This window comes from Cavia porcellus, unplaced genomic scaffold (genome assembly GCF_034190915.1).
Source record: "Cavia porcellus strain 051 isolate PalLab524CR breed Dunkin Hartley unplaced genomic scaffold, mCavPor4.1 scaffold_26, whole genome shotgun sequence".
In the NCBI taxonomy this organism is placed as follows: domain Eukaryota; kingdom Metazoa; phylum Chordata; class Mammalia; order Rodentia; family Caviidae; genus Cavia; species Cavia porcellus.
The window spans coordinates 3695414-3715377 of NW_026947509.1; the positions used below are offsets into that span (position 1 = coordinate 3695414).

At 37.3% G+C, this 19964-nt stretch overlaps 1 protein-coding gene across 1 annotated transcript in view; it reads right to left on the bottom strand.

The window, feature by feature from the left end:
- The window catches only part of Dnah14 (dynein axonemal heavy chain 14), a 345721-nt gene that overhangs the window by 199711 nt on the left and 126046 nt on the right, over positions 1-19964 (bottom strand). The window contains exons 28-34 of the mRNA XM_063237535.1: positions 19061-19292; positions 18303-18356; positions 16895-17040; positions 15633-15701; positions 14863-15043; positions 13925-14001; positions 5494-5665 (exon numbers count right to left, since the gene is read on the bottom strand). Of these exons, the coding sequence (XP_063093605.1) occupies positions 5494-5665; positions 13925-14001; positions 14863-15043; positions 15633-15701; positions 16895-17040; positions 18303-18356; positions 19061-19292 (931 nt within the window). The remainder of the gene's footprint in view (positions 1-5493; positions 5666-13924; positions 14002-14862; positions 15044-15632; positions 15702-16894; positions 17041-18302; positions 18357-19060; positions 19293-19964) is intronic.

The window sequence follows — 19964 nt, forward strand, 5'->3', positions numbered from 1 at the left end:
AATGAAAAGGAGTAAATCACAACAGATCCTAAAACATTTGTGAAGATCATCAATACCTACTACAAGAACCTATATTCTCATAAGGTGGAAAAACACAGAAGAAATGGACAAATTCATAGACACAATGAAATTTCCAAAACTAAATCAAGATGATATACAAATTCTAAATAATCTCATATCAGCCAATGAAATTGAACATGTAATTTAAAATTTACCACCAAAGCAAAGCCCAGACCCTGACAGATTCACTGTTGAATTCTACAAGAAATTTAGAGAATTAATGCGACTAATTCTGAAACTTAAGGAAGTTGAAAGCAAAATTAAAAGGAAAGCAGTACTTCCAAAATCATTCCTGTAAGCAACTATTACCCTGATTCAAAAACCACAGAAGAACCCAACCAAAAAAGAAATCTCTAGGCCAATCTCCCTAAAGAACACAGATGCAAAAGTGCTCGCTAAGTCAAAGGCAAACAGAATGCAGCAAGTCCTCAAGATTATAGATTATGACCAAGTAGAATTCATCCCAGGGATACTGATGGTTCAGCACACGCAAATCAATAAATGTAATACACTATTAACAGAATCAAAGACAAAAATCATTTGATTATCTCATAGATGAAGAAAAAGCATTTGACAGAGTCTAACACCATTCATGATTTTAAAAAACCTACAGAAAATTGGAATGGATGGTCATTACCTCAATCTGATAAAAGCCATCTACAACAAATCAATGGCTAGCATTATACTAAATGATTACAAATTGAAAACTTTTACTGTAAAATCAGGAATAAGGCAGGGTGTGTTCATTATCACCACTCCTATTCAATATAGTTTTGGAAACATTAGGCAGAGCAATTAGACAAGAGAAAGAAATACAAGGAATAAGGATAAGAAAGGAAGAAGTTATATTATCATTATTTACAGATCATATGGGGATATGATGCAATACACAGAAGATCCCCAAAACTCCATTAAAATACTTGTTGATTTATAACCAAATTTGGTAATGTAGCTAGATATAAAGTCAACACTCAAAAATCAATAGCATTCCTGTACACAAACAACAAACTCACACAGAGAGAAATTAGGAACATCATCTCAAAAAATTAAATACTAAGGAACAAATCTAACCAAGGAATTAAAAGATCTATGCTTTGAAAATTACAGTGCTCTGAAAAAACAGATCAAAGAGGATACTAGAAAATGGAAAGATTAACCATTTTCTTCAGGTGAAAAAAAAAAGAAAATGGAAAGATACCCCTGATCATGGATAGGAATAATCAACATAGTGAAAATGGTCCTACTCCCCAACTGCTATACAGATTTAAATCAATCCCAATGAAAATACTGTTAGTGTACCTCAGAGTAAATTCCTAAAATTCATTTGGAACCAGAAGAGAATCGTAATAGAAAAAGCAATTCCGAGCAAAAGAGGGCAAGTCAAGGGTCATTGCAATTCCTGACCTGAAATTATACTACAAAGCTATTGTAATAAAATCAGCATGGTATTGGCAACAAACAAACAAGTAAACAAATAAACCAAAAATACCCTGAGGATCACTGTAACAGAATAGAAGATGCAGATGCAACTCCAAACACATTCAGTCACCTTACCTTTTGAGAAAGGAGCCAAACATGTTCACTGGAAGAAAGATGGTCTCTAATAAATGATACTGAAAAAACTTTCTCCACATTCTGAAGACTAAAACTATACCTATGTCTGTTACCATGTACTAAACTGAAGTCAAAATGGTTTTGAAGATTTAAATATTAAAACAAAAACACGAAACTTACTGGAAGAGAAAAGAGGCAGAAATCTTGAAGACGTAGGTGTAGATAGAGACTTCATGAGCAAAACCCAGACCACGTGGTAAACAGTACAAAAAATCAACAAATGGGATCTCACCTTATTAAATAGCTTTTGCACAGCAAAAGAAATCACCAAAACAGTGAAAAGACAACCCCCAAAATGAGAAAACATTATAGCCAGTTTTCCCTCAGACAAAGGACTTATATCTAGAACATATAAACAGTTAAAAAATAGAGGCACTCAAAATTCAAAGACTCAATCCAAAAATGGGTAATATGAGATGAATACACACTTCTCAGATGAAGAAATACAAACAGCAAATAAATTTATGAAAAAATGTTCAGCATCATTGGTCATTTGAGAGATGAAAATTAAAACTGCTGAAATTCCATCTTACTCTAGAAAGAATGGCTACCATTAAGAAATCAACTAATAACAAGTGCTGGTGGGGCTGTGGGGAAAGAGGAACCCTTCTTCACTGTTGGTAGGAGTGTAACCTGGTGCAACCACTGTGGAAATCAGTGTGGAGATTCCTTTAAAAACTAGAATTAGAGGTCCCATTCAATCCAACTATTCCCCTTCTAGGTATTTTTCCAGAAGAATTAAAAACATCATACAACAACAGTATGTGTTCATCCATGTCTATAGCAGCACAATTTGTAACAGCTAAATCTTAGAAACAACCCAAATGTTCATCAACCGAGGAATGGATTTAAAAGATGTAATTTTTTTTAATATGATGGAGTACTACTCAGCCATACAGAAGGATAAATTTGAGACTTTTATAGGTAAATGGATGCAACTCGAGATCATATTCGTAAGTGACATAAATGAGACCCATATAGATAAACATCACATTATTATTATTATTATTATTATTATTATTATTATTATTATTAGTGTGAGGAACTGAAGAAGTAAATAAGAACCAAAATGTACAATAGATGAATTGGGAAGAAACTATTCAAAAGTAAAGTGAAACTGTGATGGAGAAAGGAAGGAAAGGAAAAGGAAAAAATATATACAACTTCATATAGTCAATGAACTAAGCAATGTTTGAGCTAATAATGTTGGAGTTAATATTTCACAAGAGCTTGTACTCTGAGTAACAACTAGAATGATAATGATATGCACTATATTAATCATTGTTACTCTCTGACTAGCCTGTTTTGAAACTTCGTTATTTCTATTTTTTCTCTTTAAAATAAAAAAATAAAGATCAGTGCATAAATAAATGAAATAAGAGGCAAAATTTACCCCAAAAACATCAAGGGAACCAAGATTTTTTTTGAAAAGATAAATTTGACAAACCTTTAGATAGGCTAAAAAAAACCCCAGCAGACTCAAAATCAGAGATAAAAAAATTACATTTTACAACTGACACCACAGAAATACAAAGGAATCATAAGAGACATTATGAAAAACCATATGCCAACAAATTGGAAAAACCTCAAAGAAATCAATTGATTACTGAAGACACACAATTTAGCAAAAAAATCATGAAAAACAGAATGCCTCAAAAAACCAATAATTAGGAAAGATATTGAATCAATAATGAAAAACATTTTTATTAATGAAAAGTCCAGGATCTGATGGCTTCACTCCTGACATCTACTGATTAGCCAACTAATACTAATTCTTTTCAAATTATTCCAAAGGGTCAAAAGCTCATTAATCTGATACCTAAACCAAAAAGAAACAGTAACATTAAAAGAAAGAAACAAAGAAAGAAAGAAGGAAGGAAGGAAAGAAAGAAAAAAAGAAAGGAAGAAAAAACAGTGAGTAAGCTAATGATCAATATTCCCAAGGAACATGGCTGCACAAATCCTTTAAAAATATATTAGCAAATCATCAAGTGTCACATCAAAAAGGTCATTCACTATGACCATGTGGGATTTGTTTCAGGGATGCAAAGATGATTTAACATGCACGAATAAAAAAACGTGACACATCACACTGAATACAGGGGAAACACCATATGATCATCTCAATAGACACAGAAAAAGCTGCATAGAGGGCATTTTACAGTCTTATAAATTTACATTAGTGAAAATAAACCAAGTGAAGTAAAAGTCTTACTAAAAAGCTGGAAAATAGCACAAATCCCAGAACAAAAAGAGATATTTTAAAAACATAGGTATCAAAGAGTTTAGAAACAAAAAAGATTAATTAAATAAATACAAGGCTGACTAGCTGCCACTAAATTGCTAGATAGTCTAAGCAAGAAAACACAATTTAGGAAAATAAGAAGTACAGTAACGGGAATAATCTTAAGAGCATGAAACTGAATCAATCAACATGGTGGTTTATTTCACTCCATATGAAACACTTTGAAACTTGAGTGAAGTAGCACTATTTTTATAGTTTACTAAAATTAATCTATGGAAAACTCTAAAGTCTAAGTAGACTTATTTTCACAAACCAGAGCCACGAAATCACTACCCAGTCATAACTTCCTAGTCCAAATGGTTTCCAAGGGAAATTTTTCCAAACTTTGCTATATCATCCAGAAGCCTGTTTTGGCAAGCGCTTCATGTGTGTTCAAAAATAAAATGGGCTTGTTAGGAATAAAGTTATATGAATAGCCTATTAGTTATATTTAAAGGCAGAATGATGATGATGCTCTTTAGCCTGTATTTCCTAAGGTAAGTTTAAGAAACATTTTAAATGAATTTAAGAAACAATATTTTAGTAAATTTAAGAACCCACCTCATCTAACGAGAGGATTAGGGAAAGGAATCAATATACAGTATGTTTAATGCTTTGACACCTCTGAGAAGGTAGGAAAGCTAGAAAACGGAGAAATTCAGATGGAAAGAATAAAGAGGAGAGGAAAAAAGGGCAAAATCTACTGGAAAAATGGCGTGGTAAAAGTTATTTCATACCAGAATAGTTTTGATTTGCGTTACAGGAAACACTGATCCAACACTGGCTTTATTAATGTGATCAAACATAGATTTTAGGGAAAGCACCCTCATGGCCACATGGAAGCATAAAGAATGTTCTGTAATAGTATTATCAAGTGATACCAAAACCCTACCAAGTCTAAAGCAATGACCATGAGGCTATACAGGTGAGAGAAACAAAGAATGATTCTACAACTACGATATATATATTTTAATAATCACAAAATATTTACATTTTGTCTTTTTTATAACTTAATCTAACTTGATTTTCAAAAATAACTCTTCAAAATAGAAACAACAGAAATCAACCTAAAAAATTAGAAAACTAATGCCTGAAATTCCCGAACTTAGAAGGCTTTGGCAGGAGGGTCACCATGAATTTGAGGCCAGCCTACATAAGCAAGTTCAAGGCCAGTCTGAATGACATAGCAACACCCTGTCTTGAGATAGAGATAGAGATAGAGATAGAGATAGAGAGAGACAGAGACAGAGAGAGAGAGAGAGAGAGAGAGAGAGAGAGAGAGAGAGAGACAGAGACATAGAGAATTAAGTATGTATCTTCTTATCTAAAGCTACACGTTATTCTTTCCATTAGAAAAAGCCAAATAAAGCCACCCCCTCCCCAGGAGACATATATGTCACCACCTATTTTTATCCTTCATGTTATAATAGGAATAAAGTATTTCGGAAGAACTGTAGTAATTTTAATCAACTAATTTAACTTAATTAATATTCCACATCTAAGTAATTTGTGATTATTTTCAAAAGTTTTATTACCTCCAAAGCAAGTTGATTTACTTTTGAAGCTGTCACTCCAGGAAACATATCTCCTATAATATTTTCAAAAAGTGGAACATACTCAGAAGGAAATTTTGATAAAGTAGCTTCTCTTACAGCCTCTATTAAAATTTGCATTTCTTCTGCTTCAGAAAGGTTGTCACTCACATCACTTTAAAGGTTGAAGGAAACACAAGTTAGTAAGTCAGCTCCACGACCAATAAAGCCCGTTCATATTCCTTTGCAGAGGTGGCTGCCCCATACCTGCCCTTCTCCCTCACTGCTCGCAGCAGAGTTCAGTGTAGTGCAGTGGTGGGACTGCCCGGGGCCCAGCGCCAGGGATGGGATTTGACTGGTTTAGGGCAGTATCTGTATTGCTATTCTCTGGCTATTGGTTCAGGGATAAGCACTGAATCAGAGAAAAGTTTTAGCTAGAAATAATAAAAATGAATTTAGGATAATTTTTAAAAATTCATTGAAAATCTCCAGGAAGACCAGAATGAGGCTTGCAGGCTATACAGCTGGGAACAATGATCAAAATCATGCTACAGAACTGTTCTCATGCAGACACAGCTGCACATGCCATCACACTTAGCTCATGAACTCTGTAAGAGGTATTTTTCAAGATGAAAAAGATTTTATGACAAAAGTGTCTTCCAATCCTCTTAGCTGAAATTTTTCATCAGAACACTTACAGTTTGGGTCTTTTGTTTTGGTTCATTTTTGTCTGTTTGGTTTTTTTTTGGGGGGGGGTTGATTTTTCTTTTAGAGAGCTGAGGACCTAACCTAGGGCTCTGAGCATGCTAGACAATTACTTTACACTGAGACCCAGCCCCAGACTGATGAATTTTTCTGTTTTTGATCTACAACCAAAATAGCTAATAATAACCAACATTTATTGAGCACTCTTTACTAAACATTTTACTTAATTTCTTTTTCCTTAAAGTACCATAGTTTATTTCAGGTGCATGTGTAAGCATGATTTTTCATGGTTATGAATCCTCTAGGCCTAAGATTAAAAATCAGACTGCTACCATTTAACATTGTTCTGAATATTTCACCCAACACATTGAAAAAGCAGGAATCAGAGATACAATTTAAAATATTGCTATTGTTTTCTGAAAATAATTGTTTGCTTGTACAAACAAATACAAGAATAATTCACTAAGAAATTTAGGCTCTATATACTTTTAATGATTGGTTGATTGTATCAACTTGAGAAGTTTAGAAGCTTAACTAAATTGGCTGAGCAAGTCTACGTCCTAGGGAACAAAAGGGGTCTTTGTAGGTTTATGCAACTGTCCTAGAAAATACCACTCCAAATTCTCTTCCCAATCTGTTCTCTCTTTGTGGGAGAAAAAGAGAGGGGGGAAAAAAGAAGGAAAAGTACAGGAAGGAGAGTTTCTACTTTTTGACACGGATGCCCCTAACTCTGGCTGGGCAATTCTCTGACCAATAGTCTAGGATCTGAACTAAGTCCAGAAGGAGTCTAAATCTGAAAAATCCCCTGAGAAACATGAGCAGGAGCCACTGAACTCAGCAACCCTCTCCTATCTTCACCACCTTCTGCTGGAGTCTGAGGATCTGCCCCTTCCTTCTCTTCCCAATTTTTCTTCATATTCTGTGACTTGGGAGTGATGGCATTTGATCTGAGAGTCTCTGGTGAATGTATCTTTGGAGACTGCGACTCCTGCTGCTTTCCAAGCCCTCCTTACAGACTCTTCTGCACATGCGGCTTAGGCCTCATGCTGAGGGCATGTGTTTGGGTTTAGCATAGACTCTCACTCTGCAGCACTGTCTTTAGATGGAAAATTGTTATGACTTATATCTAGATCCCCCCACCCCAAGCCTCATGTATTCATAGGTGGGGTTTTTCTGATGTGCCTGGATCTAGGGCATGGGACTATGGATTAAGGGGTGTGTAATAATTAAATTAGTTTAGCATAATTCTGGGTGTGGATAGTGGTACGGTCCACCCTGGGTGTGAGTGACAACAGCAGGCTTATAGCCTGAATGGAATGTAAGGGGGAAGGAAGGAAGGCAGGTTGTCTGGTGCTTGCTGTCCTGCCATGGACTGTTTCCCCTCTGCCTTGCTCATCTGCCATGCTGCTCTCCCCTGGAGCCAGCAAACTATGGAAAGAAACCTTTACAAACAGTGAGCTAAAATAAACCTTCCCTCCTTTAACTTATGGGTGTCAGATATTTTCAGAAAAATGTAACCAAGACACAAACCTTTGAGCCAGAGGCCCATGTCCATCCTGAGCTCCTTGGTTCTTAAAACGTTCCTTTAGGTTCTGCAGGAGATGCGGCCCATCACTACCATGTGTTCTCAGGGGTAAATGCTGCTTGACCATGAATCATGGTGATATTTGTGGGGGCCTTTTTAGATGTTATGGCTTAGATCTAAAATATTCCCTAAATACTCCTATTTAGAGGTGGGGCTTTCTTTTGAAGGTGATTGGGTCATGGGGTGCTATCTATACTCGTTAAGTCGACTAATGAGCTCTTTGCTGACTGTGCTCCTCAGAAGTGTGGGGCCTGGTTGGAAGGAGCAGGTATAGGATGGCCTCAAACTCACTGTGGTCCTTCTGCCTCAGCTTTCTGAGTGCTGAGATTACAGGCATGCATCATACAGTTCTTAGAGATGGAGTAAATGCACTTTACAAAATGAGATGGACATTAGCTTTCAGGGGACCTTGAGCATAAGATTATAATTTAAATATCTAATATCCCGCAAGATGGAGCTTTGGAAAGGCAATTGGATTGTGGGGATATGATAATCAGTAACAAATTAGTGCACTGATGAGTTTCTGCTGACTGCTCCTCAGTGATGGAGCCTAGTTGTAAGAGGCAGGTCACGGTGTATTCTTGTCCCCACATACTCTCTTCTCTGCTTTATGGCAGTCATGAGTTAAAACACTATTCCTCAGCCATGCCCTTCCACCATGCCATTTCTGCTTTAAAGCCTGCTGACTATAGATGGAAACTTGTCTTCCCTTAGGTTGTGGGTGCCAGGTCCCCATGGGAAAGCTAATACATTGGGCTTTCCAAGGTACCTTCTTGGATAATGTGTATCTCTGGAGGGGACTTCACATTTCCCTGTAACTTCTTTGGGGATTTTCATTTAGAGGTTCTTGAAGACATCAGATTTTATGGCCATCCTGGACTAAATTAGGGTGTTTTTCCCTGAATTGAACTATTTTTTTCAGACTCCTGTTTCTTCTACCAGAAATCCTGAGTCTATTTCTGTTTCATCTGTTCTACAAGCTGCTTGCATTCCTCAGATCTGACTGTGGTAAGCTCTGGTTGGTCAGCTCAAGTTTATTTAGAAGCACTAGGACCTCTTGTAAAAGCAGATATTGTCTTGGTTACTTTTTTCTCACTCCTGAGACCAAATACTTGACACCCAAAATGAAAGGAAGGAAAAGTTTATTTAGCTTACATTTAAACAAACCATATTCTACCTCTGGCCCATCAAAGACTCATGCACATCCTTTATGCAAAAGACATTTACTTCATCTCCAAGAGTTGCTCCTAACAGTTTCACATGGTCCAAGTCCTCTGAGATCTAAGGCAAACTCTTAGCTATAACCCCTGAACAAATGAAAACAAAGTTAAACATTTCCAACATTCAATGGAACAAGATAAACATTACCATTCTAAAGGGTACAAACAGAAGGATACAAAGGAATGGGAACAAAAAAGTCCAAAAACCAGCAGGGTAAACATTAAGTCCTGGCGTTTCCAAACTTGCCATCTGAAGCAATCTGGTTGTGAGTTCCAAAACACTTGAGTGACTCCACCCTCATGGCACTTCCAGTAGTTTTAGCTCCCATGGCTTCTCTCTTGGGCTGGCTTTGCTCTCTCTTCGAAGCTGTTCCTTGTTCCTAGCTTTTCCAAACTTCTGGGTTCTCCATTGCATCTTTGACTTCACACTCACAGCTTCACATATTGCCCTTTTAGGGGCACACTGCCCAGCTTCCCAGGCCTTCTGAAATCTGGAGCAGTAGCCAGGATTTCCTCTCTCTCGGCTGTAGGGATCAAGTGCCTGAATTGCTGAGCACTCTGAACCTAAATGTGAGGAACAGATTCCTTATGTTGCTGTCATTCTGGAATCTGGTGCAGCCACTGTCATTTTGGAACCTCATGTGGCCTCTGCCCCCATTCTGGAGCATGGAGTTCTGCAGCTTTCTCCTCCAAGTAATCTTTCATTTTTGCAGTTTTGAGGCTGCAAGGGGTAGAAACCCACTGCTTCTTTCTGTGATACACACAGGCCATCTTTTTTATTTTTCTGTTCCTTCTCAGCAATTGAGCTCTCAGTTCTATCTTTATAGTTTATAGCTTTCTGGCCAAACTCATGACATTTTAAATCATTCTTCTGGTCTTTTTGCTCTTGAGTCACAACATAAATCTGGCTAAAAGCCAACAACAGTTATGCCACTGCCTCAACATTCGACTGCCTTGAAATTTCTTCTGTCCGAACAGTTCACCTCCCTTAATCTCAGTGTTAGGCAAAGTCTATGGACATGAACAAGATACAAACTTTCTGCCAAGCTGTAACATACATCAACAGGAGTCCAACAACCAATGCAGTCCTTCTTCACAGCAGAAACCTCCCGAGGCTGGTTTCTACTAGCAGGATTTCTATCAGCCTTCCAGTCCTCGGAGCACTGACCAGAATCTCCCATGCAGAACAGCTTAGGACATCCCAGATCTCTTTCTATAGTCATAGCAAAGACCCCACTTATCTGGTACCCAATTCTGTCTTGGTTACTTTTCTCTCATTGCTAAGACAAAATACTTGATGCTCACAATGAAAGGAGGAGAGGTTTATTTAGCTTACAATTTTTGGAGGTTTCCGTCCATACTTAGCTTGCTGTAAGGCAGGGTGGCATCGCTAGGGGGCAACTGTTCATGGCGGCCACAAGCAGTAATAACAAAAAGGGCAAAAATGAGAAGGCATGCCTCCTTCCCTCCTTACAGTGTAATGTTACCCACATCTTGGTGGATGCAGCACAAACACTGTCAATTGCAGCTCTAGACAACGAACCAATCACAGATGCCACATTCAACTGCTTCTGTGATTGCATGAGGCTTTGGACGAACATGTAAACAAATCACAATAGATATTAACAACCAGAACCTCACTCTTACAAGATTTGCTTTTGTAGGGATTAATATTTTCTGTCTTCCAGGACTAATTACATGTGGAACTTCTTTAATTTGCAAGAAATCTGTAACAATTTGAGTTTGCATGTGTATCCAGAAACCTCTTTAAAGGCTACTTTCCACCAATCCAGATGTGACCGGATTGCTCCGAATATTCTGCTATCATTAATTATTATAGCTTATTCTCCATATATTCTAGTATTGTTAGGGCTTTTGTTTTGCTTTTACCAGTAGTCTGAGCTTAAGTGATGCCCTTTGGAGGCTGTTCCTTGTGCAAAAACTTAAGTGTTTCACAAACACCTCAACAGGAGCTCAAAGTTCACTCTTGCAACTCAGCAGAAAATTTATTTGTAGAAGTCTTGCAGTGTGACTCGAAAATTCTAAAGATTCCATAATTGATTTCATCAGTGCCTGCATGAAGGTCCATCTAACTGGCTCAGATGTTTTGTGCTCTGCAACTGTGAGACTGCCAGTGTAGTCAACTCCAAGTACCTCTGAACAGAACTCATTTGCTTAATTTTTTTTATTAGTGTATGTTTACAAAACATCGGTTACATTTTGTGGGACTGGTATCCTGACACAATAGCTTGATTAGGTCTTATCCTTTACTCACCCTTCTATAATGTCTTTCATCCCCTAGTCTCCATCTCCACCAAGTGTGCCTTTTTGTTTCCTACCACCTCTCCCTTAACTCTTCATGACTTAGTTTCTGACATAAAGCAAGCATGTAATATTAAACTTTCTGTTAAATATTACTTAATATAATGATCTCATTTCATCCATTTTCCTACAAATTTTGTTCTTTATAGCTGAATAGTATTTCACTGTGTATATATACACCATATTTTTCTTTTCCATTTGTCTATCAATATGCATCTAGGCTGATCCCAAAGCTCAGCTATTGATTTGTGTTGCTACAGACATAGATAAGCATGCATTACTGTGATATGATTTAACTCTTTGGGGACTGTACCTAGGAGCAGAAAGGTTGAGTCAAAAGGAATTTTGATTTTTAGTTTTTTGAGGAATCTCTATACTGAATTCCAGTGGTTGTACTAGTTTACCTTCTCACCAACAGTGTAGTATGCCTTTCTCCGTTTGCTCAATTCTTTAAAAAGTTATTAACCTTTCCAAAACAAAGGAAGAAAGTGATACTCAGAAAGATTAATATGTCTCATGTCATGCAGTCAAGGACAGTTTGAACTGTGATTCAGTGAAGTCTGACTTCAAGTCATACCACTCTGCTGTTGAACTAGGAGGCTTGCAATGGATTGGAACTGTCTGTCATTTGTTTCTCTGAGAATAATCTGTATTTACTGAGTTTTAGCAGAAAGAGTCCAACCGGTATTGAAGGAAAAAGACCACATGAGAAGAAAAACAGTTTCAGAATTCCCTGCTGGGAATAACTGTTACCTTTTAAAGCTTTTCCCTCAAGACAAAGCTTCCCTTATTAAGATGTTGACCAAGGATGACCACTGTTTACTTAAGGGGAGGGTCTTAAGTACAGACAACAGCCCAAATGCCCATCAAAGAATGAATGGATAAAGATGTGGGTTTTTTTAATACAATGGAATACTACTTTGCCATAGAGGATAAGCTTGAGACATTTCTAGCTAATGGATGCACCTTGAATCCATACTCTTAAGTGAAATAGATGGGACACACGTTTAAATATTGCATTGTTTCTTGGGTGGACAAACCGAAAGTGTAAATAAGGACCAAAATATATAATAGATATTGGGAAATGAGAAGAACATGTTCAAATAAGGAGGGGAGATCCAAATACGCTGTCTTTATCCTAGTTTTTCATGTCTTTTGAATTTATGTATCTTTCAATTATTTATAAATCTTTTGTGGCTTCTGGATGGTCAGTTTTAGTTTTATAATCTCTGTGCTCCAAGAACATAAAAGACATTTTATTTTTCGACTATTATACTTCATATTTTTTACACTTAAATTCCCTCTTTCTTTCTTTCTTTCTTTTTTTTTTTGGTACCAGGGATTGAATTCACGCTTGTCAGGAAAGCGCTTATGCCACTGAACTAAATCTCCAGCCTCAAATTCTCTGATTCTGTAAGCAATTATCTGATAGATGATGTGGACCATGATTCCAACCTAACCTTCATACACACAAGTGGTTACTTTTCTCAACATTAGAACAACTAAAGGATCTACTCTTGTCCCCAGGTACATGATGTACTAAACATCCAAAACAGAGTCCTATTCCTGGACTTTGTATTGTTTCAACAGTTTGTCTCTACTCATGATCCAGCACTACAGTATTTTAACTTAGTTTTTAGTATGTCTTCATACTTAGCACATTTTTCTTTCATTGTTCTTTTTAATATTTTTTTAAAGCTGGTTTTATTTTTCTATGTGAATTTTAGGATCAGCCTGGTAAAAATCAAAGAAGTCTTTTGGCATTTTTAATGAAGATTTCCATTCATAAATTAACATTTAAAATATTTCAATGTTTATAATGTTAAATTCTTTAAGATGTCATGATGTGTGACGCATTATTTCAGTTATCTACATTTTCATTTCTGCCTTTTTGGCTATGTTATAATTTTGCTACATTTCTTAGGTGGGTATAAAGTTATCCTTTGGTATTCAATGGGACTGGTTCCAGGACCTATGAAAATTCCAAACTTTGGACACTCCAGTCCCTTATGTAAAATGACATACCATTTGCACATAAAATATGCACATCTTCCCATATACTTTAAACCATGTCTATACTTATACTTAGTTCAACATAAATGCTATGTAAATAGTTGCTACACTGTATTGTTTAGGGGATAACAAGAAGAAAAACTGTCTGTACATGTTCTAAACAGACATAATTTTTCTTCTCAAATATTTTTAACCTGTGCTTGGTTGAGTACTTGGATGCAAAACATGCAGATATGAATAGCTGACTGTATGTTCATAAAAGCTTTGTATTTCTCATGAAATTACTGCTCTTCTGAGGTCTTTTATTATCTTTTATTATATAAGGGTGACGCTTAAAAAAAGGAATAGGCTCTACTAGAGAAAGGCACTTTCTCTCAAGACACAGGAAGCTTTGTCTTGAGGGAAAATGACTTTGTGCATTTTTTCTTTCTCTTCTTTCACCGTCTTAAATAACTTCCACTATAGTTTGCTATGCCACTCTTAGGGTTCTCTGCTTTAACTTCCATTACTACTTAACAGTTCTACAGATTATTTTCCCAGTGGTACATAACTCCTTTTGATCTAACATTAAATTCAAAGTATAACCAACCGTTTAAACTCCTGTTTCTTCTTTCCAGTCATTATTAAAACTGTCTTCAAAGACCTCAAGCCAAAATCGTAATGAGCCTATCAGAATTAAAATACTTCAGTTATTAAAAGACCTCAAGGAAATTACAGAATATGAAATTTTTAAAATCTACGCTATGAAAGGAAATAGCAACATGAATCCAGAAACTTTGAATCTGTGTGTAATATTCTCACTTCTCACATAAATTTGTGCTTTTAAAAGTTCATGTTTTGTTTGTTTTTTGGTAAGGTCTCAGTAAACTGTCACGACTGAGTTCATTACCTTATACTCCAGTTCCTTAAATAAAATGAGCAGTAAGGGGGGGGGATATAACTCAGTGGCACAGTATCTGCCTTGCAAGCGTGAGGTTGTGAGTTCGATTCCCAGTATCACAAAACAAAAAAAAAAAGGAGTAGCTGGGGTCTAAAGATGAGTGCCACTGTGCCTTTTAAAGAAAGAGTAACAAGTGTTAAGAACTATCAGTATTGGGGCTGGTCTGCAGTAGAAAAGAGAAATTGAAGGAGTACTAAAAACAGCACTTTGAAAAAAATGTGATTAGCTATCCAACCTATTTTGAGTTAGAAACAAATCACAGAATAACTACCAATTGTGGTATTCAAATCAGTAGCATCAGTAACAGTTTTAGAACTTTCTGAAAATGTGTTGGAAATGCAAATGCAGTAATCCAGTATCCCAGATACAGAAAATCAAAGATGTGAAGCAAGAATCAGCATCTATGTTTTAACACGTCCTCAGAATTATTATGATGGACAATAAAGTTTGAGAACATTGCTCTGGATGTTAAATTCCCTGTACAGAGAAAGCAGTCTACAATGTGAAATAACAGGCGCTTGATGACTTTAGTCATACTCATTTTTATATAATCACTTTTAAATAATTTGAGAAAAGCAGTTTCTTACCTGTTGTGATAGATGTTTGCTAGCTAATTCATAAAGGCAAGCCAGCTTTGCAGAGAGTGATTTTGCAGACTTGAAACCAAATGAAAATAGTATTATTTCTGCAATCATTTGACAGTGTGGCACCACCATTGCCACTGGGCGAAACAGAGATTTTAAGTTAACTGGGAGCTCTCCTCGACCTCTGCATATTTAAGAGGAAAAGAAAAACAGTAAAACCCCATGACTTTTCAAATGAAGAACCACATCATATACTTTTACCCTAAATAGTTCTATTGGCTTTCTATGTGATCTTTATCTGAAAACTACAAGATGGTTTTTGTTGTAACATTTATTTCATAGAGCATCCTGGTTATCGTATTTTCTTTCCATCTCTCAGCCCACAATTCAACTGACATTATCATCCTCTGAGTTCCTGGACTAAAGCAGTATTCAATCAGATATTTAGTGAACCAGCCCAACCTCTACTCCTTGTAACCACCATATTCTTATTCTTTTGCCATTCTGATCAGCTTTTCTGCCTATCCCCTCCTTGCCCCAAACTGGTGACGTTTTCCTTTTTTTTTTTTTTTCTGGACATCCACGAAGTACAAATGTCTTTTGGTCATACCTTAATGTGAGGTCACACACAAAGCAGAGTAAGAAGTGGCTGGTCATAAATGGTGTGAATAGTAGGGTTCAGAGGAGTGTGAAGATACCAAATAACTCCATTAATGAGTAAAACTTAAGGATTTTGGTCTATGTCCACTCCCACCACATTGACCGATACATACCCAGGATTCATGGTGATAAATACTGCACATGACATATTGATATAAAGTTCTTTTCCATCCAGTATGAACCTAGGAGACATTAGTCTTTACTGAAACTGTTGTCCTTAGGCCAAAGTGGCAACTTTCTTAAGGCTTTATGACATTCTTTTGTTTTCTGGTGTTACAAGGAATTGAACTCGGCCTTATGCATCCTAGGCAAACACTCTACTACTGAGCTACATCCTCAGGGAGGTTGTATGACATTTAAACACGAACAGAGCACACTAGAAAAATGATAAAACAGATCCTTGTTTTGAGTTAAAGCTGTGACGCTTGCTGAGACTGAGATATATTTGATCATGTCTAAAGAGCTTTGTGGGACTGAGGCTGGAAGGTACTTGTGTAAGTGAGTTGACTTACACAGGTAAAAGGAACCTGGAGAGAGTTCTCCTTGGATGTCAGAAAAAGAGGGCATTGCATAGTATCTCTGCTTCAGTAAGGAACACGGTATACTTCCCAAGTCTTCCCTTTTTCTGGTTGAAACAAAACAAAACAAAACAAAACTCTCGGACCACTATGAGAAAGGGCCCTGGCTATGACATCAGTGTCTTGTAGTTGGCACTGGTGGCAGAGACAATGACCAAAAAGGGTGGTCAAAATACAAGAAAAAGGACAAGTGGGACAGAATCTAGGGAAGCCCTGGACGTAAATCAAGCAAAGTCTGTAGAGGCTTAATGTGATGAAGAATGGTTAAAATGCGGGTTACCGTGGTTTCCAACCCTAACTACAGACGCATGAGGCTTGCTAACAGTAGCTTTAACAGTTTAAAGAGATTCCACGAGCAAGCAAAAGCCACAAGTGCCCATTAGTCATACTTGAGATTACAGAAATTTTAAACTCACAAGTTCATTTGTGTTCAAAAAGTAAGTAACATGGCTCCCTCAATTTATCTGAAAACAAAATTCTGCTGGTATTATTAAACAGTAGTGACCCTAACGTGTGTGTGTGTGGTTTCTGCAGTTTTTCAGTAAAAGCGCCTTCAGCAGCGTAATAAAACAAGGGTGGAGTGTGTTTCAGGGGCGTGGCGAGTAGTATTTTGCTTTAAAAAGGATGTAGATTAAAAATTATAATAAAGAAACACTTGGGTTTCTTTAACGGAAAGGCAAGACAATTTAAGACGGGAAAAATAAGTGAGAAATCCCATAAGCAGCCCAGATGTGGTGACGGACCCCTCAACCACCCGATCCTGCGGCTGCCCCCGAGAGCACGGTTCCCGCAGCCACCTGACGGAACGGCTGTCCAGCGCCGCCTTCAGCGCAAACATCTGGGTTGCTAGGGCCGCGAGGACCTCGGCGCCCACGCGGTTTAACTCGTCCAGGCAGCACCAAGAGCCCGATTGCGCCAGGCCGTACACGAACCGCCCCACGACCTGCAGGTAGAAACAGCAGTACAGACTGGTTGCATTCCTGCCAGAACAGTCAACCGTGCGCTTCCTCCTACTGCCATCTCCCCACCGTCGCCCTTGGGTCCCTTGTCCAACGCCCTGCGGGACTCAAACGCGGGAGCAGCCCCGGTGGCCCGGCCGGAAGCCGGAAGCCGGTTTCCAAAAGGGACCTGAACGCGCGGGCCCAACCGAGGAGCGGAGAGAAGTTTTCGGGTCCTACTGGCGGGCTCCTCCGAGTCTCGGGGAGCTGTCCCCTTGAGTTCTATTGGTCTGTGAATGTCAGCAAGTAAAACAGAAGGCGAATGCGGCGGAGCATGTCGGAGCCTACCGAGGGCCTGTACAGCTAGACCCCGGGAGTGAAGCCGCTCCTCTGCGGGCAGCCGGAGAGCAGAGCTTATCTTTTAAAACTTATTCCCATCTTGGGATGGGGGAGGGGGCCTAAAAACATGCAAACCAAGGTGCAGGGCCGGGCTGTAACAGGTGGAGAACTGAGCTCTGTTCTCAGCATTGCAAAACCATCAAATTGCGGTTTGGAAACTCGAGGTTAAATGTGTAACAGGCACAGAGGTTACATGAAATTGTGATAAACATTTTAGGGTATTATTAGTTATTAATTTGCAACCACGACGAAACTGGCATAAATTTGCAATTACTGTTATGTAAACCCACTTTTTTGTATTAATCATAATAGCCTAAATGATACTGTCTTCTCAGTAAATAAACATATGTAGGGTGAGGACTTAAATTTATATTAATGAACAGTATTCTTATGTTTGTATCCCATGTAAAGTTTTGTTTAAGAATCCTATTGTCAGAAACTTTGAAAATCATTGCCTTACGGAGTTCAGTTGAACTAAAATCAAAATACAGGTATATATAGTGTTAAGTTTCTATTACAGTCTAGGTTTTCTATTTTTATAACATTTTACAAGAATAATATTTTTGTTCTGGCTGAGTGTGATGGCACCAGCCTATAATCTCAGCACTCCAGTGGCTGAGGCAGGCGGATTGCAGCAAACCGGAGGCTAGCATGGGCTCCATAGTTCAAGGCCAGCCTGAACTACTGGCTAGACTCTATCTAAAAAAAAAAAAAAATATATATATATATATATATATATATATTTGTGTGTATGTATATATATAGTTTTCAATACTCTATCTCAAGATATTTTTTCATTCCTCAGTGATGTTTGATGTGTAATTTCTCCTCAGTATGTATAATTTTTTTGAGTATGTATAACTTTTACCTTATAATCCAGATCTTCAAAACAGTTGAAGACTACACAGTGTTTACCTAAAGCCTAGGGAACAAAAAAATCTTATGTTTTAATACATTTCTTGAATTATGACATAGAATACTGGTATTAGAACTGTCAAAGTGATAAAATGTCATTAAATTTTGAGAAAAATATGTTCACTATAAAAAAGATGATTTAGATATCAAATTTAGAGATTCACATAAACTCATTACAGTGTTAGTGCACAAGACTGTTAGAATGTGTAGCAGTTGATTAGTTTATGCACCATCAAGGTCATGTTCACATAGATCTATAAATACAAAATTAAGAAGAAAACATGCTAGTGTCACAAACTATACTTTCTCCTTTTAGTTACTATTTTTTCACACAAACACACAGGGTGATGTTAATCCTTCACATGTTAGCTCATACAGTAATATTCAAGTGAGTACAAGGCGTATGTTGGCTGAGATCCTAGGTTCTCACATAATAGGCATTCAAATAGTAACTAATGAGGCTGGGGGTTTAGCTCAGCGGCATAAGCGCCTGCCTTGAAAGCAGGCAGTTGTGAGTTCGATCCCCGGTACCGATAAAAAGGAAAAAGACAAAAAAAAAAAAAAATAGTAACTAATGAACTGTATGAACTAACAAACGTGTTTGTTAAATTAGTAAACATCTTAACAGCAAGAATTATGCAAATATGTGACAACATTAAAATCTATGTAACAGAAATAGAAGTTTCTCCTCTGGATTTGGAAGCTACTTACTTTTGCTAGATCTTTAACAGTCTCCGTTTTTCCTACACCAGCGGGGCCAGTAGTGCAGCCTCCCAGGTTCCAGTTCAGAGCTCTTGTGAGAGTGAGCCAGCAGCGGTCTGTCAGAGGTGTGATGACCAGCCTGGGTTTACAGCCCAAGTACTCATAGCCATAAGTGAAGTTAGCATCTCCTTGAGACACATAACACAACCTTTGTTTTTCATTCCATTTATATTGCAAATGTCTGAAAGTAATATTTAAATAATGTTTGGGTAAAATTATTTTTAATTTTCACATTCAAAAAAACAAGATCAAAAATGGAGTGTTGAAAAACAAATAGAGATCAAAATATAAAAATAAATGAGAATTAGCATAAAATTCACCAATGTCTGTGTTCAATTTGAAATTTTAAACTCAGACAACCAAAGTCATACAAGCAAATGCTTTGCTGAGCCATGGTACTTGGTGTGATGTTCAACCTCAAGGGAGAACCTATTTAGGACTCATCCCTGTGAAGTTTACTGTAGTTTCTGAAAACAATTTGATTGAAGGCATTGTTCATTATAAGCTAGGTCCTTGTTTTGAGAGGACTGGAAACAAGTGTTATTTAAATATAAAAAAAAGAACATGTTGGTTTGTATTTATCCTGTGGACAATGTAAATTACACAGCCAATCATAATTTTTCTCCTCTTTAGGCTTTGAACTAAATCTATAATCCACTTCCTAGTATGCATTCTTGACTGTTTTATTATTTTAATGGTATTGACTCATTTCTCAAAATAAGCACATATTAAAGAATATTTTTGAAGAATTTACGTTGGACTCTTAAAAGATATCAAAACACTGTTAAGAGAGTATCATCCCTGTACATTTTTCATAGTGTAGTGCTGTGATTTGCAGTCACATTGGAGGCAG